The sequence below is a fragment of the Salminus brasiliensis genome, chromosome 9 (genome assembly GCF_030463535.1).
Source record: "Salminus brasiliensis chromosome 9, fSalBra1.hap2, whole genome shotgun sequence".
Classification (NCBI taxonomy): Eukaryota; Metazoa; Chordata; class Actinopteri; order Characiformes; family Bryconidae; genus Salminus; species Salminus brasiliensis.
The window spans coordinates 3,199,278-3,225,938 of NC_132886.1; the positions used below are offsets into that span (position 1 = coordinate 3,199,278).

At 40.3% G+C, this 26,661-nt stretch overlaps 1 protein-coding gene across 1 annotated transcript in view; it reads left to right on the plus strand.

Annotated features, from left to right (window-relative positions):
• The window catches only part of pth1r (parathyroid hormone 1 receptor), a 127,177-nt gene that overhangs the window by 44,706 nt on the left and 55,810 nt on the right, over positions 1–26,661 (plus strand). Inside the window, exon 2 of the mRNA XM_072688683.1 lies at positions 26,638–26,661. This exon is cut by the window's right edge and continues 79 nt beyond it. Within this exon, the coding sequence (XP_072544784.1) occupies positions 26,638–26,661 (24 nt within the window). The remainder of the gene's footprint in view (positions 1–26,637) is intronic.

Below are 26,661 nucleotides of genomic sequence, written 5' to 3' on the forward strand. Positions count from 1 at the left end.
ACTCTTTATTTTGTCTGCAGGGGGAAACAAAGTCAGATTTTTCAGTAATTTAAAATAAATAAAATAGTATAATAATTATAATAATTATTCATTATTGATAGGATAGTAATTGCTTATGACAATTTGAATCAGTTAGTTTTTTAGATTTGTATGTATTTCAATGTATTTGTTTATATAAAAACTTGTATCTCCAAAATTGCACATTTACATGAAATAGAAAAAAGGTTGTTTTTATTTAATTAGATCTTTAGTCATTTTGGAGCATTTCTATTTTATATAATATATATAATTCTGACACAATGTGAAGAACAACTTCCAGTATAATGTATAACTTATAACTGTATAACTTCTATGTATAATATATTTATGTATATATAATATATTTATGTATGTGTGTGCATATATATATATATATATATATATATATATATATATATATATATATATATATATATGAAAAACATGTATCTCCATTTTTGTCCGTTTTTAGTTTTCTCCATAGTTTGAACCCTGTAGCTGCTTCTGTACACTGTGTCAATAGTTCTAGATGAATGGACCAATAGAAATGCTCTTGCAATAAACTTATTTTACACTGACTTCCATTCAGAGTTAAGCACATTTTTACCTTCTATATACACGTGTTTCATTGGACATATTTCGGAAGAAATACTGAATAAGCAGGCGTCTGCATACTTTTGGACACGTGTATGCTTGTGTTAAGTAGTAGCTGGAGAAGATCTGCGACTTTAAAGAAAGTTGTTGCTTTTTAATATATATATATATATATATATATATATATATATATATATATATATATATATATATATATATAAACAAACTCTGTTCTGATTTCTGATTGGCTGCCCTGTATTGCACCTCATTCAAAGTGTACTCCAGCCTGAAACTCCTCTTATAAGTTTAGGGATGGATGGAAATTCAGAACCAGGTTATGGAGCCGTACAGGACTGAAGGGAGCACTGAGCCCAGCGGCAGCACTGAGAGGAACAGTGTGCTTTCCTTTAAGGCTGCGATGGCATTTGACATGTTCTTTAATGCCTGCTTTCAGAGTGAGAGCCTTCAGGGAGTTTCCGCCATCAGAGCAGAGAAGAATAGACCTGCTTATCCAGTATTATATATATATATATATATATATATATATATATATATATATATATATATATAGAGAGAGAGAGAGAGAGAGAGATAGTAATATATATTGGAAAAATACTGGATAAGCAGGTGTCTGCATACTTCTGGACACGTGTATGCTTGTGTTAAGTTAAGTAGTTAAGTTAAACAGTATCTGGAGAAGACTTGCGACTTTAAAGAAAATGGTTGCTTTTTTAATAAATAACCCCTGGAAATGTATATATATATATATATATATATATATATATATATAGAGAGAGAGAGAGAGAGAGAGAGATACATGTTTTTCATTGGACAGGGACTATATATATATATATTGAAAGTAATATATATTGAAAAAATGCTGGATAAGCAAGTAGATGTAGATGTTCTTTACTAATTTCTTATAAAAATAGTGCTTATAATTTATATATATGGAGATACATGTTTTTTTATTGGACAGGGACTATATATATATATTAAAAGTAATATATATCAGAAAAATACTGGATAAGCAAGAACCATTTTTAAATGTAATAAATAAGTAGACGTAAAGGTTCTTTACTAATTTCTATGTAAAATTGGTTCTTCTATAAAAGATTTCAAGACTGCACCACGCTTGGTTCCATGCTCAGCATTGGGCACGGTGACAATAGGCTCCACAGTGTCCCGTTCTATCGTCCAGTGCTATTCTGTGGAGATTAAACAAGCAGCTTTTGCCCACCTGGATGCCTGTCAGCAGTGTGTGCACCTTAAAGCAGCTGAGCTAATTAATCACTCATTAATAACTCAATCACTTCTGGAGAAATGGGCTTTCCAAACTGTGCCTTCTCCAGTTTTCCACTGACAGCAGAGCGGATTAGGATGCTGGGATTAGGATTTGGTACGCGTGAGTAATCTTTGCGCTCTGGTGGCGTCCGCCGAGCCCTAAAGGCCAGTTCTCGAGTACACAGCTGTGAGAACTCTGCTGGGTGGTGTCGGCTACACATGGCTGCGTGTCAGATCCGTTTAAGGTGACCGTGGCGTAAACGGTAGCTCTGTGTGAAGGTCTGCGTGTATGTGTGAGCTGCTTGAGGCTGAGAGACGAGAGGAGAAAGGACCGGTGGGACATTACGAGTTTGCCAGTATAACCTTTGGATTTGGTGTCGGGTGATGACAGAATCATGCTGTTGTTTTATATGTTAATACCAAAAGTTTGTGGACACCCTTTCTAATAAATGCATTCAGCCACTTTAAGCTGCACCCATTGCTGATACAGAAGTGCAAATGCACACACACATACAGCTTGTCCAGTCCCTGTAGAGAAGTACTGCCAATAGAATAGGACTCTCTACAGGAGCAGATAATAAACATGAACCTATTGGCACTATGCTGCCTAATGCCAGGCCAGGCGTGGGCTAGTAGAGGGGTATAAAGCCCCCCAGCATTGAGGAGATGTGGAGCAGTGGAAGAGCTGTGTTCTCTGGAATGATGGGGATGATGAAGGGTGGGGTGGTGATCATCATCATCCATCATCCTGACCTCACTAACTATCTTGCCATTGAATTAAATCAAATCCTCACAGCAATGCTCCTCCAAAATCTAGTAGAAAGCCTTCTTCTCTGGACAGTAGAGACAGTTACTCCAACAAAAGCAGGATCAACTCTTTTTAAAGCTCTTGAGGAAACAATGAATGAGCAGGTGTCCCAATACTTTTGTCCATATGGTTTATTTTTTAGATTTTGAGCTGCTTTAGTATGATGATATGATGAGTGTTTATGAACCTGCTGTGTCTGCTCTGGGGTAGGATTGGGAATTTGTGTGTGTGTGTGTGTGTGTGTGTGTGTGTGTGTGTGTGTGTGTGTGTGTGTGTGTGTGTGTCTATGCCATGGGTGCCGTTGGCCTAAAGGTCAATAGTGAAGTGTGTATGCAGTATGAATATACACAGCCTTCTGTGTACAACTGGTTTCACATGGTTTAAGGGGATGGTTGACCAGCATAACCAGCCAGTGTAACTGGTTTCACATGGTTTAAGGGTTTAAGCCTGTCCAAGACTCTGACCAAGCGTCTTGACTATCATGACCAGCATGATAGTTTTGACCATGACCATGCTGGTTGACCTAAACCAAGTCAACCAGTATAACGTGCTTGACAACCTGCTTGGTCGGCTGGTCATGCTGAAAGACCAGCTAATCCAACCATCTGAACAGGATGACCAGCTTTCCAACCACCTTTACCATCAAAGACCATCTTAAACCAGCTGGTTGGCTTGATCTGGATTTTTCAGCAGGGTCCAGATCTAAGCTCAGCTTTCATCAGCTGTCTAATTAGGTTCAGTATTATGTAAAAGCCATTTACTGATCCCGGATCAGCAGTCTTACTCTAAGATGCATCAGATGTAATACCCTGTTCTGGCCTACAACGCCAAAAATGACCCATCTCCTCCTGACCCGATGGCAGTGGTCAAAACGAGCGTCTAGACTGTTGTCCAGACTCTGTCTCCTGGATCCAAGGTGGTGGAACGAACTGCTCCTGAGTGTCCGAACAGCAGAACCACTTGCAATCGGCATTCGCCAACTGAAGACCCACCTCTTTTAAGCTTTTATAGCACCTACTGGATCAGAACAGCCGCTAAACACTCTAACTATAAAGTAAAGGGGCAGTGGTGGCTCAGCGGTTAGAGTATTGATAACAGGGTTGTGGGTTCGATTCCTGGGCTCGGCAAGCTGCCACTGTTGGGCCCTTGAGCAAGGCCCTTTACCCTCTCTGTTCCTAGGGTGCTGGAGTTGGCTGCCCACCGCTCTGGGTGGGTGTGTGTGTGCTCACTGCCTCTTGTTTTCTAGTGTGTGTGTGTGTGTTCACTACCACAGATGGGTTAAATGTGGAGGACACATTTCGCTGTATAGTGTACAGTGACAGATACGTGCACCTTTACCTTTAAATGATAATTATAAAGCTAATTGGTTAGCGGTTTTAATAACATGCTGTGATGAACCCCATGATTATGGATTAGAGATTATTAGATTATTAAAACTGTGGGCTGTTTGTCGTTGTGGATTTTCCAACACCCTGACCCAGTTGTGTTTCTGTTTGAAGGAACTGGTTGATGTAGCATTAGCCTGTGTAGTATGACTGGGTATTGGCCGGCTAGAAATGGCTATACCCGGTCTTGGATGTCCCGTTTTACAGAGTGCTGGCTATCCTCACTTTACTGCTATATGTCTTTTTAAATGGCACTGAAGCATTGCAGTAGATGAATTCAAGTGACCGACCAGTGCTATTTATGTCTCACTAATTATATGTTGTCCATGGCTCTCTTCTTTTAGCTAAAACCCAACCACCAGCTGCCCCAGACCAGCCTCAGCTACTCCAGAGTTTGTTAGGAGCCGTTATGACAGAGGGAATTATCCCGAATCTCCAAAATGAGGGTTTGGGTGACTTTGGAAATCCAACATTATGGTACATTGATTCTGTTTAGTGTTGATGCAGCACAGTCTGCATTTGCTGACTCTACTAAATGTAATGGAAATAATTAACAATTAGCAGATCTCGCGTCCCGTGCACCCACTGCACCACACATATTTAGGTGTTTTCCATATGCTGACTCACCTCACAAAGGGCTGGATTAGCTCCTGATTAGGGCTCATATCCTACCTATTTTTTTTATTTTTTTGCCCCCAAAGGTCCACTTAAGGCGTCTCTGTGCTTGTACGAGAGTCTGTAAGCTCAGGCAAGCATTATTAGAGAAGCTGTAGAAGAAGGAAAATGTAGGAACGTAAAGCTATGCCGGCTATGTCAACACGTAATGCCTTCGATTTTGACATCTGTAAAAGCAGGCTTTTTTTATCTTGCAAATCTTTAATGGACCTTTTTTAGCTTCTTAATCATGCATGCTACATCTGTGGCAGCTGGAAATGGAAAGCACTTAAAAAAACAAAAGGATTAGTAATCTAGATGATGTGTGGTATTGGGTCGTATGCTAAAAGCTCTGCCTTGGAGTAAAATAATAAATAAATACATAAATAAATAAATATATAAATAAAGCGTTCTGGTGGCATTCATAGCAAAGCCACTACAAAGCAATCTACAAAAATAAAAAAATAAAAAAAATAAATAAATAATGTCGTCCTCCAGCCTAGGGAATTAAGTAATAATTGACATGGTTTAAATATCCATTATGATATTACAAACCCTGACGGCATCCTCTCTTTCGGATTATATAAGCACGTGCTTCTTTTTTTAAGCTTTTGATGAAAATTAAAATGTTTTGCTGGGGCAATTTTTTCTGGCATGGATTATTTATTTATTTATTTATTTTTCTTTAAGAGGACGTAAAAAAATAAAAGAATACTGCATCATATTAAAAAGTCTTATATAACAGGTCAGAAATGCTCCATTTTTCAATTAGAGGGAACATGGGCCATTCCTGGCTGTGCAATGTGTGTGTGTGTGAGTGTGTGTGTGTGTGTGTGTGTGTGTGTGTGCTCAAGATGTTTCCATATGAGACTCAACTGCTGCTCTTCAGGCCTATCTGGCCAACGCAAGGCTGTAATTAGGGCGCTGAATGGCGCTCTAAGTCGGAGTGTGGTTTCGCGAGCTTTTCCAAGGGACAGCCAGTCTTGTGGTTTGTGGTTTTTTGTCATCAAATGCAAATTGCACAGTTGAGGATGAGTGGCACTGAGTCAGAAGCTTCAGAGCGGCCAGGATGCCGCTGGGTTTCTTTTCTGAAAAAATAAAGAAGAAAAAAAAAAGGCAACAACAAAAAGAAAAAACACGTTCATGTGGTGCAGTATGTCAGAACCAACTCCCCCTAGATTGCAGACACGCCATTCAAAACAGGGTTTTGCTGGAACTGTAACACACAGGATCTCTCCTCCTTCTCATTTCAGGGAGGACGGTGAAAAAAAAAGAGCAGGGGTTTTGAAAAGTGGCCAACAACAAGGAAGGAAATGCTGGGGCTGTGGCTTAAAGAAGGGCAGATCACCAACACAAGTACAAAAATCAAATACGGGCCCCAATTTCCATAATACGCTCGCTCTACGGCGAGATGGGTAAATATTAAAGCTGCATTATTTATTATCCCAGTGATGAAGTATGATATGCTAATGGAACGAACGCTGTGCTTTCCGCGGACAGCCGAGCGTAAAAAGCTCCTCTGCTCTCACAGTTTTCGCATTAGCACATTCTGTCAGGCCTCCTTCTGAGTTTGATGCTGGTCAAATGGTTGCAGATCTGAAAAGAAAAGCATGAAACGACCTGCATGGAGTCCCCCAGGGTCGGGTCCTGAGCCCCCTGCCGTAGTCATTGTACACACGTCCACCTCTAGCTCTACCAACATTGTCAAGTTTGCTGATAACAGTTGCAGTGAGCCTGACCTCTGACATTGATGAGAAAGTGTATCTGGAGAACTGCGGTAGAACGAGTACACAATTTGAAGAACCTTGGAGCTCACATCTTGCAGGACCTATCATGGCCATATCAGCACCCTGATCTTTCTGAGGACAGTTGAGCAAAAGAAGCTCCTCTGCTCTCACAGTTTTCGCATTAGCACATTCTGCCAGGCCTCCTTTTAAGTTTGATGCTGGTCAAATGATTGGAAATCTGAAAAGAAAAGCATCAAATGACCTGCATGGAGTCCCCCAGGGTCGGGTCCTGAGCCCCCTGCCATAGTCACTGTACACATGTCCACCTCTATCTCTAACATTGATGAGAAAGTGTATCTGGAGAAGATCAAACATCTGGAGAACTGATCAACAGGACTGCAGTAGTACGAGTACACAATTTGAGGAACCTTGGAGCTCACATCTTGCAGGACCTATCATGGCCACCCTGATCTTTCTGAGGACAGTCAAGTGAAAAAAGCACCTCTGCTCTCACAGTTTTCCATTAGCACATTCTGCCAGGCCTCCTTAAAGGGCGATTCCACCAATTGTTCAGAGGTTCTGCATAATTCAGTGGTTGAAATGTTAAACAAAGTCATTCGGCGCGAGTTTGATTGTTGGCAAATGTGCCGACTCGGATTCCTTTACAGTGGTGGTGACAAGAACCAGGCATTGCCATGACCACAACACAAATAAAGCCATTTTATTTACTGTCCAAACCCGCCAGTGAACCTACACTGGTCTTCTGAAGTTCTTCTGAGTTTGATGCTGGTCAAATGATTGCAGATCTGAAAAGAAAAGCATAGAACAACCTGCATGGGTCCTGAGCCCCCTGCCGTACTCACTGTACACATGTCCACCTCTAGCTCTACCAACATTTTTAAGTTTGCTGATAAGGGTTGCAGTGGGCCTGACCTCTGACATTGATGAGAAAGTGTATCTGGAGATCACGATCAACAGGACTGCAGTAGAACGAGTACACCATTTGAGCTCACATCTTGCAGGACCTATCATGGTCCTACCACATCTCTAACTGCTCTCCAAGGTGCTAAAGAACTTCTACACCTGCACCATTAAGAGCATCCTAATGGGGAACATCACAGCCTAATTTAGGAATAGGCGGGTTCTTCAGAGGGTGGTGAGATCATCTAAGAGTATTGTCTGGACTGAACTCTCTGACCTGCAGAACATCTGCTGGAAGCAAGCAGTGCTGGACCAAGGCCGGGAACAATGGAGTCTCCTCTGTATTGCGGTCAGGGAAGAACATTCGCTCCCTGAAGGCCAACAGCTTCTTCCCACAGACCATTTGAGCCCTAAATCAGGACAGTAACTAGGACTGCTTACACATACTTATACATACACTCTTAAAAACTCTTAAAAGTGCTACAAAAGGGTTTTTTGAGTGATTCTTTAGAAGAACCATTCGTGGTTTCATGATGAACCATTTTTAAAAATCTTGAAATTGATAAAGAACATTTAATTCCGTGTATTTAAAACTCTTTAAAAACGCATTCTTTATGAAAAACACAAATGTTTCTTCTATGACAAAGCTCAAAGAACCTTTTGTAGAACCTTTACTTTGAAGTATTTTGAGTAGCATGACAATACGCTGTCAAATACGTTCTGTATTTATGAATATTTTTATTAATCTTAATATTTTACTTATTCTTTGGACAGAAAAAGTGTCCATAAGTCTCCAAAAATACAATTCTAGACACTGGTTTATAATGGTGGTGTCTACCTGCATTTAACTAAAATGTCCAACACCCATTATACACACTTCCCCCTGTCAAGGCTCACATCATCAGGGTCTTGTTTAATGGGCAGATGTGAAGTGTAAGTGTAGGCCACACTTGCCTGATACAGTATTCACACCATCACGACATGTAAGCACTGCATTAGTGAAGCGCAAGGAACCATTCATTCGATTCACCGGGACTCACACAGGCTCACACGGCCTGAGTGCTTCAGGCAGGAATAGCAGCTTTTTCTGCTATTTTTTCCCAACTGAAACGATTTTATAACAGGTCTAAAAGACGACAGCACAAACAACAGACCCTCAGACATGCAACAGAATCACAATCTCAGGTTTTTACCTCTAAAAGGACTAGCAGCCTAAACACGCTCAATTGACAAAAGTATTGGGACATCTGTTCATTCGTTGTTTCTTCTAAAATCAAGGGTATTAAAGAGTCAGTCCTGCTGTTGTTGGAGTAACTGTCTCTACTGTCCAAGGAAGAAGGCTTTTTGCTAGATTTTAGAGGAGGAGCATTGCTGTGAGGATTAGTGAGAATGTTGAATGATGATGATCACCTTAGCTCATCCCAAAAGTACTGGATGGAGCTCCTCCACCATCATTCCAGAGAACACAGTTCTTCCACTGCTCCACAGCTCCTCAGTGCTGGGGGGCTTTATACCCCTCTACTAGCCCACGCCTGGCGTTATACAGCAGTTAGAGCACCAGGCTATTGATGATGGGGTCGGCAAGGCTGCAACTGTTGGGCACCTTGAGCAAGGCCTACACCCTTTGGTCACTAGTGTGTGTATGTGTATGTGTATATGTGTGTGTGTGGATGTGTTCCGTTTGTGTCTAAGCACTAATGGGTGTAATTTGGAGTAGGTAGGTGTCCACAAACATCTGGACATCTTGAGTACTTTAAATAATAATACTTGCTTACCAGCTTGACCATCAAAGACCGGCCTAGACCATCTGAAACCAGCTGAGCAAGGGTGATGCTACCCATCGCTAAGAACCTGTGTGGTCAATTCTCTGAACTCCAGTAGTGACCCAACTTCTTAGTGACCCAAGATCTTAAAAGAATGCGTCAGTTTTTATATCAGCCTCGGCTATTCCCGTCACACCGGCTGTGCTCCACCACTAGCTCTAACTAGCCGAGGATGCTAGCCTCCCGCTATGTGGGACGGTTTAGCTCTGCCTTTGAAGCGGCTAGTAAATTATATTCTCAGACAGCACTGAAATGGACCACAGCACTTTTTGGCCGGCGGGGCAAGGCTACTACTGTGAAGTGGAGTTATATTCTTTGGACACGTTACTTTTACAAGTCAAATCAAACACTGGAATTAGCATAACCGCTGTAAGAGCAGGCCAGACGTGAACCAGACGAAAACAGAGCAGACCACACTAGAAGACAATACCACGGCTTGAGCAGTGGGAAAGTGGGAATGTGACTTTCCGGGTCTCGTGGTCTCCCATCTGTTCCATTTTCACGTTTTACTGCTCTGACTTTGGTGTGCTTTAATAGGGGGGGTGGGGGGGGGGGGTGGCAGGGGGGTCTCTGTCTGCTTATCTGTGTCTTTAGCGAGCTATTAGCTGTTAGATTAGCTGGCTCTTTGTAAGAGGTGGGTGTTTTCACATTGAGAAGAAGATAAGGAAGCGGTACAGGAGTGAACTGTGCTGAAATAATTAGTGAGATTAAATTAATAGTGGAATTAAAATAATAGAGGAATTATTATGCTAAGACGTTGATGATGTGTGATTGGACCCAGGGGTGTGTTTGTCCTGGGAAATAGAGCCAAATGACTTATTTCACATTATTAATGATGTGTAGTGATGTATGGGTGTAATGACCCTGTTGACTGTGGGTTCCAGAGTGATTTGATAATTAGATCTGATATTAGTATGATTAAGTTTTGAGGCAAAATCTGAGAGCAGAATGTCGGATCATGCATCGTGGAGGCTTGTGGGAAAGGATTGTAAAGTGCATCTTTAATATCATCTTTAATAATTTCAATTATTTCAAGTCATGTACAGGTTGTATATTGTGTATTGTTATTGAGATTGTTAAAATGTACTAATTAGAATTAAAAATAATTACATTTTAAACATAAATTATCTGAATTCTTTTAACTAGGTTTCATAATAATTGTTAATGTTAATAATTTAATACACTATTGTGTTTTTTTACTCATAAATGATTTGAATTTTGTAGCTACTTAATTTTTAGGATTATAATAATTACAAATATTAATTATTTTATTGATTATTGTGATTTTTAACTAATATTCTGGATTTATCAAATATATAACTACGGAATTATCAATATTATTATAATTATAAATGTTAGTTATTTTCTAGATTATTGTTATTTTTAACGAGTTCATATTTTGAATTTATTGAAATTGTTGCTACCTAATTATCAATATTATGCTAATTAAAAATGTTTACAATTTTAGAGATTATTGTGATTTGAAACCCCTTAATTATCAGAATTGTGAGAATTTTAAGATTAAGAAAAATGATCAGATTATTAAACCTCTTAATTAATGTGGCTATCTAAGTTTTAAAGTGTGTAATTATTGTGCTTATTGCCATTATAAATCAGAATTATAAACCACCCTAAATATCAAGGGTGTCACAATTATTAATTGCTGGGATTATCATAATTATAAACACCCTTAATTGTCTGGATTTTCATTTTAAACCCTTATAATCAGTATTGGTGATCAAATTTGCTGATAAAATCAGTTGAGTTGAACTCCAGTGTCTGAACTGGGATCCTCACGAGCAAGTCCAGTGTAAATGACCCTGATTGGCACTAAAGGTCATGTTAATGGACGTGCAGATAAGAAGGAGGTGTGTTTGCTATGTTCGGCTGAGGTAGAGTGTATATGTGTGTGTGTGTGTGTGTGTGTGTGTGTGTGTGTGTGTGTGTGTGTGTGTGAAGTGGCTCAGTGTGATCATGGTGCTTGCGGCTGCCGGCCTCTATAAGAAGGCCCTGTCATTAAGGCCTAAATCCAGCAAGCTCAATATTAGCTGAGGCATTTCCTCCAATAAGAAAAAGCAGAGATCCTGTTTCAGCGTTTTTATTTCAGAACCCAAACAGAACCGCGCGACATCATTCAGCATCATTCAGCGGCGTTCAGTACGCGCCCTGACAGAAACCCGGGGTATTTATATGGTGTGTGTTTTTCTAATTTCCCTGCTGGCTCAGCCCCAGCGGAGATGAACAGAGAGGAGGCTGTGTGTTTGGAGCAAACCCTGAAAGAGAGAAAGCTCCTCGTTCGCTCGTTCTCCCGGTCAGTCTCTCTGGAAAGAGGGGGTGGGGATGGGGGGTGGAGAGGTCTTTAGAAATAATTGGTGAGGTGCAGACTAATTACCCATGATTCTCCTCAGGGGAGGACTTTGTCCAGAGTGGCGCTTCGTGTCGAAACACAGCCAGACGGAAACATGGGGCTGAGCTTTCCGCTGAGGTTGCCAGATTTTGGTCCATTTGCATTTCAGAAAGTGTGAAAAAGTGGAGGCTCATCTGATAGGAGATCTACTGTGGTCTTAGCAAGAGCCCCACCTCCAGCTCACGGCTCTGGTTGCCAGGTGCTGCGTTCTGATACATTTATCAGAATTGATATAAAGAACATAGAGAATCTGTGGCAGTTTGATCTTTCTTAAAAGTAAACTTATTTTCTTATTTGTTTGTTTGTTTATGTTCTTGCATGTTTGTTTGTTTGCAAGAATGAATAAGATAAAATACAATTTAAAAAGTTGTTTTTATTTACTTAAAACTTACTTATTATCCCAAACTCCATAGAAATCTCAATATTAAGGCTTAACCTTTTCCACTAAGGTTGCCAGATTTTGTGTTTTAGTCCTTTTTTGCATTTATTAATCTAATTCTTGATCTAATCCAGAGTAAAGTACAGGGTGTGTAAACAGTGGAAGATTAACTGATATATCGATTCCAGAAAAAGGGATTTTGCTCAAATTCACAATTTTGTTTGTGTTTGTTTGTTTGCAAACATGAATGAGCTTAAAGTTCATTTTAATAGAGCTGATTTAATATACCGATGTACTTATTTATCTCAAGCTGAACCTTATATCAGAATTTCAGGGTTGAGCTTTCTGCTGAGGTTGCCATGCGCTGCATTTTAATACATTTACCTTTACGTTTCTTCAAACTACACTACAAACCATGTAAACAGTGAAAAGATCACGGAATCCATGAATCCACGACCTAAAAGTGAAAGTGCTTTTGTACAAATAAGGATTACATGCTCATTAGTTTGTCAATAAAGAATAAAGAATAAACTAAAAGAATATTAAAACAATGTAAATTTGTTATACTTATGTATTAATATTCAAAACTAAACCTTAGATGTAAAGTTTAGGTTTTGTTTTTTACATTTTTAATTTTATTAGGAGTAATTTATACAGATACATCATTAAGTTATTATTATTTATATATTTTACAATTTACATTAAGTTTCAGTTTTTTCAGTTCATTTTTTCCCTCTAAAGCTCTGTCGGTTCACTGCTTACCTTTCTACCATTAGTGGTCACTGGACTTTGCAGCATTTGAGATTATTCCCTGGACTTAAATCGCAATAAAAACTCTAAACTTTCTAAACTTTTGATTATTAAAACAACAATTTTCTTATGTATTTATGTATTAACATTCAAAGCTGAATCTTTACAAAGTTGGATTTTCTGTTACGTTTTATTGCATTTATTTATTTATTCATTTATTTATTCAGACTACAGTACAAACCATGTAAACAGTAGAAGCTGAACTGATTATTTATATAAGTGTTTTTGTATAAATACAATATAAGTGTAACTGATTTGTTTCATTTTTGAATTAATAAGCTAAAATACAATATTTCATATTTTATATGAGTAAAAATGTTATTATTTACTTATGTATTCTTAACTAGAGTACATTATAGGAGTGAGCTTGCCAGTGAGGTTGCCAATTGCTTTATTTAGTGTGTTTACCTTTCCATTTCTTTATTTCTTTCTTTGTTTATTTAGGCTTAAAATAAATAACTTTAGTACAAACCATGTAAACAGTGGAAGCTGAACTGAAATAAAGTATCCAGAGAATCTGCAACTATTCCTGACCTAAAACTTAAAAGTGTTTTTTGTATAAATACAATATAAGTGTGTTTGAATTTTCAATATAATCATTTGTTTCACTGCTTGAAATTGAATTAAGCTAAAATACAATATTTTTAAATGGCCAATGGCCAAAAAACCTAAATGGCCAATATTTATTTTAAACAAAGTTTATATTGTATAAATACACATAAAATAAGTATAATTTATGTGTTTGTTTGTTGCTAAATGAATATTTAAAAAGTGTGTTATTAACATATTTATTCTCGTCCAGCGCTGCAGCTGCGGGTCATATCTAAACTTTTGCAGCATGTTAAAGTATTTACCTTAGTTGCCTTTATTCTTGTCTTGCACAAACTATAGTAAAAGGCACATAAGCAGTAAAAGCTCATATAAAGCAGCATTATTTATTCAGTTCTTTATTTTATTTTTTGCTTATTTGCTTATCCAGGAGCAGCGCTTTGTGTCTACACTTTCTGCTGAGGTTGCCAGGTCTTGTGTTCTGGGACATTTACATTTACAAGTAGACCCTGAGAGCAAATAATAAGTGTAGCGTAAGTGTAAGTGTAATTATCCAGCGAGTCTGCAAGGATTAATAACCAGAAAATAATTCGAGGAACTGCACATCTGAAAGGTTGAGTTTTCTGCTGCGGTTGCCAAGTGTTGTTTTCTGCTACATTTACGTCTGTGTTTACTCATTTAGCAGATACTGTTACTTTCTGTTGACCTTTCTGTTGAGGTTGCCAGGTGTTGTTAAAATCCCTCTACCTCTTTTTTTTACTGAGGTTGCTCTGCAGGGTCAGTAGCCTGCTTTTCTGATTTTCCCATCTCAGCGCTGACGTTCCTACTGCCACCTCAAACCTGCAGCTCCAGGTCTTCTTCTCCTCACAGCTGGAGCTGAGCCCTGCTCCAGTGTTGAGCTGCTGAGCTACAAGGTGTTCTCATGTGAGCCGCCGATCACACCAGCAGCTGCTGACTCTCAGAAACTGGTGGTCTTCTGGTGCTGGTGTGGGTTTGAGTGGGTCAGGCCTCTTCCTGTACCAGAGCTCTTCAGCTTCCTCCAGTTTCCGAGTCTTCTGATGGTGTAGGAGACGGTCCTCACCTCACTCTGGCTTCATCTGGAGCTTCTCTAAAGGAAAGAGCTCCTCTGTGGTTCTGTGTTCAGGGACTTGGTCTAGTCGGTTATGAGAGCAGTCTGAAGGGTACCTTTGTACCATCTGAGGTTGCTGGACTGGTAGCATTTCAGGCTAAAATCCCAATCCCAATCAAATCTGCAAATCTGTGTTCTAAAACTTTTGACTGGTACACCGTTAAAATAATAAAATCCTTGCGGAATTTTTTGAGGTTCGAAACTGTGGAGGTACTTCAAGGAACCTTCAAGCAACGTTTTTTTTTTTCTTCTAAAAGGTTCCTCAAAGAACCTTAACAGGTTCATTCACAGTCCCAGACTGAAGAACCTCCAGACGTTCCTCTTCCACGCTGTGTGGTGTACTGATGGTCTGAACAAGGCATCGCACACATCTTGGCTGATATGTTGTATTTAGTTTGATGGGAAAATGAGACGTTTCTTAATGGCCCCTGAGAGGGCAAGGGATTGGCTGGCCTGGTGCCAACAAGACGTACGGCCAATTGAATTAGGCTCAAGTATGTCACACACCTACACACAGGCCTGCTTGTTAGTCTCCTGAGGAAAAAGCCGTTAGCATGTCTTCGGAGAGCCGTCACTGACCCCTAACACACACATAAACACACACACACACACACACCAGCCCCCTTTATCTTTCCACAAGTGGCGAGTTTTCCTGAGGTGTCCTAATTAAAGCAGGCCGTGAATATAAATCACGCTCAGTTTCTAATCCGCCGCTTTCTCTCAGAGCAAATCCCTTAAGGGCGAAAACGCGGCGGCTAACTTTAGATAAGCGGCGTTTTGTTTGGAGACGGCAGAGAAACTCACTCTCAGCCTGGTGTGAATGAGGCTTTTGTTCAGCTCACGTTTACTCCAGGGGACTTCCAGCGAGAGCTGACCCCCTCAGGGGGTCAAAGGTCACTCGGAGAGGTGGGCGTTCTGACAGCACAGTAAATAAAGCGGATATTACAGTGAAATAGTTTGCTGAAAATGCTATGAAGCTAGTGTAGCTAGATGGTAGCATGGTGCTAACCGAAGGCCTAAGGTCTGCTCTTAGAAATGCGGCACACGTACACTATTTGGACAAAAGTATTGGGACACAGCTCTTAATCATTGAATTCAGGTGTTTAATTCAGTCCCATTCAGTCGCAGATGTATAAAATCAGGCCTCTAGTCCTGCAGTCTGTCAGTCCTTTCTTCCACACATCAGTGAAAGAACGGGAGGTTCTGAAGAGCTCACTGAACTCCAGCGTGGTTCTGTATGTAATAGGAGACACCGCTGCACCAACAAGAAGAAGTCAGCTGGTGAAATTTCCTCCCTCCTAGATCTTCCTCCATCAGCTGTGAGCGTTTAGGAACCAGAGACCAGGGTCAGGGCACAAGCTAACATGGTAGTCACAAATCTGAATGGCTCAGTGGTCTAATACGTCTGGGGGTCGCCAGTTTGAAGCCCGAGCCATGCCGCCTTGCCATCAGCATCCAGACTCTGAGAGAGCACAGTTGGACGCCCTCTCCCTTCATAGTGTCTGTCAACTGGTGAGGTGGAGCTGGGCACCTGTCGCTTTCCTCAGAGGGTGTTGGCTGCCTGAGGAACCTTCAAGGGATCTTTTTCTTCTGAAAATCTCTTTTTGAAAGCTCCTCAAAGCACCTTAAGAGGTTTTCCCTCAACTGAAGAGCCTCCAAAATGTCCGGTGGAGTGTACTGGTCGTATAAAACAAGGCACATCACACACATGTATCTGAGGAGACGTGTATTAAGTCCTTACCCTCTATAGTTACCAATCTATAGTTACCTCAAACAGCTTCCAGCTCGTCTTCAACAGCGGGCCCAACACCACTCCACCCTGTTTCCCAGCAGCTGTGCTGGGTTGTTTTGTTTTTTTTTGCCCAGATTATTCTGTGGTCACTCGCTCGTCACCGGTCCAGCGTCTGCGTAGCGTCACGACGGTTCAGAGCATATTTTGATGTCATTTATCTTCGCCTCTTTGGATCAAGCTCTGGAATATTCTATATTGGCCCGTCCGGCTCGGCAAACAGAGTTTGTATCTGTGTGGTGTTTGCTCGTGGTGAAATGTTGTTCCATTTGTGGTTGTTTGCTGCAAGCAGCCATAAATGTCTTCCCTCTGTGCGCTCTTTCAGTGCCCAAAATACCGCTTCCCTCGACCTCATACCTGAGAGAAGAGAAAATATTGAAGGATAGAATATTGCACTTGCAGACGAGGCGGTTGTGCGGCGGTCGGATATTTGAGCTTCGATTATAAACGGTGGAAATACTGTTTTGGGCACAAAGGCACAATACATAGGGACCAGACTGGAGGCCGGACCGCTGCTGAGCTAAAAGCAGAAGAGCTATTTGAGGGAGGCCATAATTGCCAGCAAAACCTGGAGATGGATTAATTAATCAGCCTTTTGCTGCAAGGTGGGGTGAGGAAGTCTGTGGAAGTACAAAGAGAGCAGCTTCTAATGACTGTGGAAATGACTTCCTGTGCTGACTCATCCAATTATGGGGGGTTACAGAGTGAGCTGGGCAAAATCTCCCATCACAGGACGCATTGTTTATTTATTTAGCTGGAGAAAATAAATAAGTAACATTTCAGCTGAGACCGTGGATGCAAATGGAATATATTCAGCAGGTCACGCTCCGCAGCCAATCAGAGTGTGTCTGACTGGAAGTAAACTAGTAAACTAGGTTTGTTCTTAAAGTTAAACCTTAAAGTTGAAGGTGTCAAGTCCAGCGTTCTGATTAGTCGGGGTCTAGAGTCTACAGGGTGCCGGGACACAAATACTGTCGAGTCATAGACAAGTACTAATGAGTCCCAGTTACTATTGAGTCCAAAACAAGTCTAATTTAAAAAACTGTATTCAAAGTAACACAATCGAGTTGAAGGGCAAGTACAAAGTACTAAGTACAAAGTACTTTCTTGAAAGTACATGTTCTTTTGAGTCCAATTCTAAAAAGTTAAGTCCAAGTACAAATAGAACTGAGTCCAAGAGAAGTCTAAGTACTACTAAGTTCAAGACAAATCCAAATCCAAGTACCCATTTCTGGGTTCATGATGAGTTTAAGTGCAAATAGTATTAAGTCCAAGATAAGTCCAAGTGCAAAAGTACAAATCCAAGACAAGTTCTACTATGAAGACCAAAACATTCTAAATATGAATAGTATTGAGTCTAAGAAAAGTATTAATACTATTTAGTCCAAGACAAATCCAAGCACAAATGTTGCTGAGCTTCAGATGAGTCAGACTACAAACAGTATTTAGTCCCAAGACAAGTCCAAGGACAAGGACAAAGTACAGGTCTCAGCCAAAGTCTCTGATGTGTACAAGCACAAATACTACTGAGTCTCATAGAGAAGTACAAATACTACTGAGTATTAGACAAATCAGAGAACAAATACTCCTGAGTATCAGACAAATCTGAGTACAAATACTACTGAGTATCAGACAAATCTGAGTACAAATACTACTGAGTCTCAGACAAATCTGAGTACAGATACTACTGAGTATCAGACAAATCCGAGTGCAGATACTACTGAGTATCAGACAAATCCGAGAACAAATACTCCTGAGTATCAGACAAATCTGAGTACAAATACTACTGAGTATCAGACAAATCCGAGTGCAGATACTACTGAGTATCAGACAAATCTGAGTACAAATACTACTGAGTATCAGACAAATCCGAGAACAAATACTACTGAGTATCAGACAAATCTGAGTACAGATACTACTGAGTATCAGACAAATCTGAGTACAAATACTACTGAGTATCAGACAAATCCGAGTACAGATACTACTGAGTATCAGACAAATCTGAGTACAAATACTACTGAGTATCAGACAAATCCGAGAACAAATACTCCTGAGTATCAGACAAATCTGAGTACAAATACTACTGAGTATCAGACAAATCTGAGTACAAATACTACTGAGTATCAGACAAATCCGAGAACAAATACTACTGAGTATCAGACAAATCTGAGTACAGATACTACTGAGTATCAGATAAATCCGAGTACAGGTACTAATGCACTAACACACAGAGCAGAGCTGAAACACCAGCACCTCACTGATGCTCCAGCGTTCTCCACAGACATGAGGGCGATGCTTTAACTGGGTTCGAACACGGATTCCCACTCAGCTGCTCTTTTAGGGCTTTCTGTTGTTCTCAGAGGGCCTGCAAGTGTGTGTGTGTGTGTGTGTGTGTGTGTGTGTGTGTGTGTGTGTGTTTTATAGCTGTGTTCACACAAAGCCATGAAGGCTCCTCATATGTGTGTGTGTGTGTGTGTGTTGTGGGTGTGACTAGTGTAAAGAGCGAAGGAGGACACACACTCCTGAGGTGACGTTTGGCAGGGCTGTTTAAATGAGTGTGCGGAGATCTCGCTGTGATGTGATCAGTGAAGTGTGTGAGGTTGACCTGGACCAGTCACACACACTCTACTTCACTTTCACACACACACACACACACACACACACACACACACACACACACACGCGCACACACACACACACACACACAGGGGTTTTGCATGTTGCAGCTGTCGCATCAGAGCTGTATACCAGCCTCATCTGAGGGGTTGAAGCACTTAATGATGGTTCCTTCGGCTGTAAAGATCCCCCTTCAGAGACCGACAGTTACCGAAGCAACGCTGTGATGAGTGCTGTAGACTGACTGAAGAAGGGAGGACAAGAGGACATGACAGGAAGGAAAGACATCAGGACACCCAAGAGGAACGGAAGAAGGAGAACAGATGGATAAGTGGAGGGAGGCAGGGAGGGATAGGTAGAGTAGCTGAAAGACAGCAGGGTCTATCGTCCGCCCAAGTGTCAGTGTCTCTGAGTGTCCATCAGTCTCGGTCAGTGTCCTTCAGTGTCTGTGAGTGTCCTTGTGTGTTTGTAAGAGTCCATCAGCATCCGCCAGCGTCTCTCAGTGTCTGTGAGTGTCCTTCTGTGTTTGTAAGAGTCCATCAGCATCCATCAGTGTCTCTCAGTGTCCAATAGTGTCTGTGCATGTCTGTGAGTCTCTGTAGGTGTCCATCAGTGTGTTAGTGTCTGTCAGTGTCTACCAATGCATCCGTCAGTGTCTCTCAATGTCTGTGAGTGTCCTTCAGTGTTTGTAGGAGTCCACCAGCATCCGTCAGTGTCTCTCTGTGTCTGTGAGTGTCCTTCAGTGTTTGTAGGAGTCCACCAGCATCCGTCAGTGTCTCTCAGTGTCTGAGTGTCCTTCAGTGTTTGTAAGAGTCCATCAGCATCCGTCAGTGTCTCTCCGTGTCTGTGAGTGTCCTTCAGTGTTTGTAAGAGTCCATCAGCATCCGTCAGTGTCTCTTAATGTCTCTCAGTGTCTGTGAGTGTCCTCCAGTGTTTGTAAGAGTCCATCAGCATCCGTCAGTGTCTCTCAGTGTCTGTGAGTGTCCTTCAGTGTTTGTAAGAGTCCATCAGCATCCATCAGTGTCTCTTAGTGTCTGTGAGTGTCCTTCAGTGTTTGTGAGTGTCTGTTAGTGTCCATTAGTGTCTGTGCGTATTTGTGAGTCTCTGTAGGTGTCCATCAGACACCTACAGAGGACAGACTGAGGAACAGCTTCATTCCGGAAGCTGTAAGACTTTTAAACGCCACTTAGTGGAACCACTGCAACGACACTTTGACGACACTAGTCACTTTAAACACACTCTGCTGCTACCTTCTCCATTTACTTCTCTCTGTATTTTATTTTCATTTTTACATATATTTTTATATATTTATGTATATTTTATTTATTTAAGTACTGCTTCTGGGTAAAACTGGGTCCTTGGGTACCACAATTTCGTTCCACCCCATGTACCACATGTGATGCGAATGACAATAAAGTCTCCTTGAATCCTTGAATCCTTGAATCCTTGAATCAGTGTGTCAGTGTCCGTGAATGTCTGTCCATCAGTGTATGTGAGGGTCTGCCAATGTCTGTTATTGTCCTTTAATGTCTGTGAGTGTCCTTCAGTGTTTGTAAGAGTCCATCACCATCTGTCAGTGTCTCTCAGTGTCTTTGAGTGTCCATTAGTGTCTGTGCGTGTCTGTGAGTATCTGTAGGTGTCCATCAGTGTGTCAGTGTCCTTCAGTGTCTGCCAACATCTATGACTGCCTGAGTCTCTGTGAGTGTCCATCAGTCTTTGCGAGTGTCCATCACTGTCTGTGTGAGTCCATTAGTGTTTGTGTCTGTGAGTGTCCATCAGTGTCCCTCTGTGTCTGTGTGTGTCCATCTGTGTCTGTGAGCGTATGAGAGTGTCTGATTGTAGGTGTCCATCAGTTTATGTCAATGTCTTTGAGTCTCTTTAACTGTCTGCCAATACTCATGACTGCTTTAGTCTCTGTGAGTGAGTGTCCATCAGTCTTTGCGAGTGTGAGTGTCTTTTTAGTGTCCATGAGTGTCCCTCAGTGTCTGTCAGTGTTCTGCAGTATCACTCAGTGTCTGTGAGCACCCATCAGTGTCCATCAGTGTCCGTCACTGTCTGTGAGTGTCGTCCAGCATCCTGTCTGGCTGTTTTCCCGGCAGTGTGTCCTACAGCAATGGTAATGGAAGATGTAAATTACTCTCCCAAAGCTTCCTAATGGCCTGTTATCGTCCAGTTAGAGCCACTTCCGCTAATGGCTCCCTCTTTATGTGAAACCCAGCACTGGCTTTTCCTCAGACTCTGCTCACATTTCAGATATTTACAGCCATTTCTTTCATAATCATTTTTTTTATGGTCAATATAGACATTAATAGGCCATTGGTTCTGATATGTTTGGAGTTACAGGGCCTTATCAGTTTTCCCCATGTTTCCCTCAGAGAAATGCTGGAAATGATGAATTAGAAATTTCACTGTGAAATGCTGTTCTGATTTTCATAAGCAAACACAGCCCAGCTCAGGCCGGCAGTGCCACTCAACCTTTTAGCTGTAAAATAAAAGGGAGCCTATTCATTACGTTGATTTTTGCTGGGCTTGCTTGAGAAAAAGGCTGCATTTCTGATTTAATGAAGTGCTGCCCGGTCACTGTGTGGGGAAAAGCACAGCACGGCACGCTGACTGACCTGTGGGATACATGTGAATGCAGGCAGAACTAAGGCATGCATGGAAAGGAGTGCATTAAAAATGTACACATATAAATATCATTGTATTTACACATATACTGTACATGCATGGATGTTCATGTTAAACTTGATCCCTTTATAGCATTAATACAAATGATTTCCTATATATTCCTCACTTGTATATAAAACTCAGTATATAATAACATTATTTATTCAGTCCTACAGTTTATTTAATTAAAAATCATTAATTTTTACATAGAATAAATTATATATACATGTATAATTATATTACATTATATATTAATGTAATAAAAATGTATTATAAGACATTGGAAAGAGTAATGCAACAAGTCATATAATAAATATATATATTTTTTAAATACAATTTTAATGTTAAAGCTATATGACAATATAACTGCATTAAATGTTTAGCCATTTTTTATTTTTATATTATTTTCTAAATATTATTTTATATTACAATAATTGTAATTGTAATTGTAATTACATTGCATTAAACTATGATTGCATATAAGTTAAATACTACATATTTTAGATTTATTACATAAACAAAAACTACAAATATAAAAAAACTGATAATAAAGTAAACAGTAGATGCATGGTTTTCTGAAGTGGCTGCATAAGTGATGCTTCACCTGCTCCATTGTGGCTTCTAGACATAAAATCTATTTATGCAGTGTATTATAATATAAACCTTATTAAATGACACTGCATTTTAAATAAAAAAAGTAAGTAATCATATTTTCAGGGATGAAAAATAGAGATATATGTTATATAAGTATAAAATTTAGAAATTATCTTTCTGAAGGAAACCAGTACAGAAACAAGCAATGACAACCAAAGGCTTAAAAATGCCCAACAAGATGGACACAAAAAAACAAGTGCAAGATAAACATGTCCCTTCATTATCGACCTTGGTATGTATGCGCCATGCCATTAGAGGTGTGTTACCCTGATGCAATATTGTGCAAATGATCGTTACATTCAAATTAGCCATAAAATGTCTGTAGCCATGAAATGTATTTGGCTTGTCCTATTATAGCTAATAAAAGCCACATTTGCTCACATTTTGACTGTAAACATATCAATACAAAGCTGATTAATATTGCAATGAAAAACAGTTGTTGCAGGACTCACTCATGGCAGCTGTTGTTCTGACCATGTTTTGGAATAGAAACATTGAAGACTATAGAGGCTATAATTCAAACCCAATATATTCACTTCCTAAAACACCATTAGTGTCATAGTTAGGAATGGAATGACCTATCTGATGAAATCTCCAGTTTCCAGTGCAGCGTTATCACAGTGTGACGACATTTGTGCACTTATTGGGAAAAAACTCACAAAAGTCACTTTTTACAATGTTTTAATAAAAAACATATGCCATAGTGAAAGTATGGTACTGTACCCCAATCTATCTCAATTAAAAGAGCTGAAACTGTACTATAGTGAAAGTATGGTACTGTACCCCAATCTATCTCAATTAAAAGAGCTGAAACTGTACTATAGTGAAAGTATGGTACTGTACCCCAATCTAACTCAATTAAAGAGCTGAAACTGTACTATAGTGAAAGTATGGTACTGTATCCCAATCTAACTCAATCAAAAGAGCTGAAGCTGTATTATAGTGAAAGTATGGTACTGTATCCCAATCTAACTCAATTAAAGATCTGAAACTGTACTATAGTGAAAGTATGGTACTGTATCTTAATCTAACTCAATTAAAAGAGCTGAAACTGTACTATAGTAAAAGTATGGTACTGTACCCCAATCTAACTCAATTAAAAGAGCTGAAACTGTACTATAGTGAAAGTATGGTACTGTATCCTAATCTAACTCAATTAAAAGAGCTGAAACTGTACTATAGTGAAAGTATGGTACTGTGTCCCAATCTAACTCAATTAAAAGAGCTGAAACTGTACTATAGTGAAAGTACGGTACTGTATCCCAATCTTACTCAATTAAAAGAGCTGAAACTGTACTATAGTGAAAGTATGGTACTGTACCCCAATCTAACTAAATTAAAGAGCTACAACTGTACTATAGTGAAAGTATGGTACTGTATCTCAATCTAACCCAATTAAAGAGCTGAAACTGTACTATAGTGAAAGTACGGTACTGTATCCCAATCTAACTCAATTAAAAGAGCTGAAACTGTACTATAGTGAAAGTATGGTACTGTACCCCAATCTAACTAAATTAAAGAGCTACAACTGTACTATAGTGAAAGTATGGTACTGTATCTCAATCTAACCCAATTAAAGAGCTGAAACTGTACTATAGTGAAAGTATGGTACTGTATCTCAATCTAACCCAATTAAAGAGCTGAAACTGTACTATAGTGAAAGTATGGTACTGTATCCCAATCTAACTCAATTAAAGAGCTGAAACTGTACTATAGTGAAAGTATGGTACTGTGTCCCAATCTAACTCAATTAAAATTAAAAATTGGGTATATATATATATATATATATATATATATATATATAGTGGTGTGTGTGTGTGTGTTTGTGTGTGTGTGTGCATTGTGATGGATTAGCGCTTAAAGCCTTCTGGCCTGCTGAGTTTGAGTACAAAAGCTCCAGCTGGGATGGACACCTCCATCTGAAATCGATAGTGTTTACCCACGAGCCTCTCCTAACCCCTACAAGCTCTGCTGGACGCTGCTGACAGGAATGTAGATGCAGGATAAAACTAAACGAGCAGTTGACACGTGGCGGTGGATGAAGCTGGCGTTAGCCGAGTGTTTCTGATGAACTACATTAAAGAGTCATTCTCAATGTGGCTCTGGAGATAATTGGCAAACGCTGGGAATACTGATGGGGACGACCTGCTGCGCAGCTAACACAGCCGCCTGTGTCGTCAGCGGGGTTTGATAAGCTGATCTGTTGCCATGCGTGCCTGAAGTACCAAGTGTCTGTTTATGTATGAGCTATACCTTGACTTCAGTAGGGAGCCACACTGACACGAGTTCGGGCTAGAAAAAATGACAGTATAATACAGTACTGTGCAGAGACAGGTTTTAGGCCCCTAATCCCATCACTCTAACCCCTGTCTCTCAGCAGTGAGAGGGTTCTACTGTAGAAGCTCCAGATCTCATCAGAACAGATAAAGCAGGTGAACATGAATCCAGTAAAAAGGAGAAACAAGAGCTTCTCATTCTGAAGAAAGAAAGTAGTGAGATCTTGTCGGTGAGCTAGTCTGAAGAACAGAGCTCGGTTCCTCCAGGTTTCTCCTGGATGTCCCCTCCCAGTCCAGCCAGCACAGTGTGGAGGATGTGTTCAATCAACTCAATCAGCAGCAGCAGCAGCAGCAGCAGCTCACCTGATTTACCATCATTAAGCCTTGATGTACCACCAAACCAGGTGCTGATCTGAGGAGAACTCTAAATAATACTAGACTCCATGAGAGAGGAGAACTTTGGAGATGTTCTAATGATGAACACAATGATGGAGAACCTCCACCACTTTCTGTAGGAGTGTTATTAGTGTTTTTCTGAGGAGATGGGAGAGTTTAAGGCTTAATATTACTAATGCTAATGCTAATACACACACTAAGTGATCAGACTGCAGAGCTGTAAAGGAGCTGGGAGCTGAATGGTCAGGTGGGTCAGTCAGACTGGACTGTAAGCTATGAAACACTGTAGAGTTTTTAAAACAGTCTTTTAGGAGATAAGATTAGAATTGAGTCTGATTTTAGAAACTGCTGCTAAACCCGTGATTTTACTGCTGCTGACTGTGGTGGATTAGCACAGCTCACCTCAGTTGTGAGGTTGTGTTATTATTTATTGAAACACAAAAATCAGAATCGGTTTCAGCTGATAGTCCGCATTAAGAGACTCGGATCAGGGGGTAAAAAACCTTGATCAGGATACAAATCATATTTTATTACATATAATATCTACATCCAGCTCCGGAAAAATGACGAGACCACCTACAGTATCAGTTTCTCTGATTTTACTATTTATAGACAGTCTATTATAACAGGGAAATTAATATTAGCTCTGTATTTCATAAACCATAAATAACATTTCCCCTAAATTTCAGATAAAAATATTTACTATTTAGAGCATTTATTTATTTATTTATTTGTTTGTTTGTTTGTTTGTTTGCAGAAATGACAACTGCTCAAAAACAGCTGCTTAAATAATGTAGAGAAATGATTATTATAATAATTATAAAGTAAAGAAGTTATTATTCAGATTTAATCACAGTACTAATATCTGAACTCTGAGAGCATTCAGAATCACTATGGTGAAATAACCCCGACGGCCAATCACAGCTCAGATGTCTCGGCTGGCTCTCCACCAGTCTTTCACATTGCTGTTGGGACTTTATACCATTCATAGTCTGCAGATTCAGCTGAATCAGCTCTGATTGATGAAAGGCCTGGAGCAGAATAGCTGTCATATATATATATATATATATATATATATATATATATATATAAACATCAGGCAGGTCTTGAGAGGTTTGTCTTGTGAGGTTTGTCTGGTATGCAGTGGTCAGTACCTACCAAAAGTGCTCCAAGAAAGGGCAACTGGTGAACCGGCGACCGGGTCATGGGCGCCCAAGACTTATTGATTGATAGTCACGGAGGACACTGGTCACTGGACTCAAGTGTTGGTGTCCAGACACCACAGGACACCTTCAGAGCTGTTTTGGTGACTTCCAACATTAGTCAGGGGGTTTTAATCTTATGGCTGATTGGTGTGTGTGTTCTGTTAGATGTGATCGGACGCTTTTAATGCTAACAGCAGCAGGTCAGTCACTTTGTCCTTATTCGGACTGGTTCTGTTGGTGTTGGAGTTCACACCCTTTACACACTCTCAGCAGAGCAGCAGACCTCACGCTCTCTTCACCCTTCATGGAAGTAGTTGTGTGAAGAAGTGTTGCCACCTCCTGAGGTGGACTTAGGTGGATAGATGTGCTGCATAAACAGTCTGGACGCTGCTATCTGAATGAATAACGGATCAATAAGCAGTGACCGGTGTCTGACCTCTAAAACTGTACTCGTACAGCAAAACTCTCTCTGTGTTTGGTCCAGAACCGGAGGGACTGGGAGACAGTGCGAGAAGTTTAAGTGGTTTTTCTTGCTGTTTTCTACAGGTTGAGGCCGATGATGTCGTCACG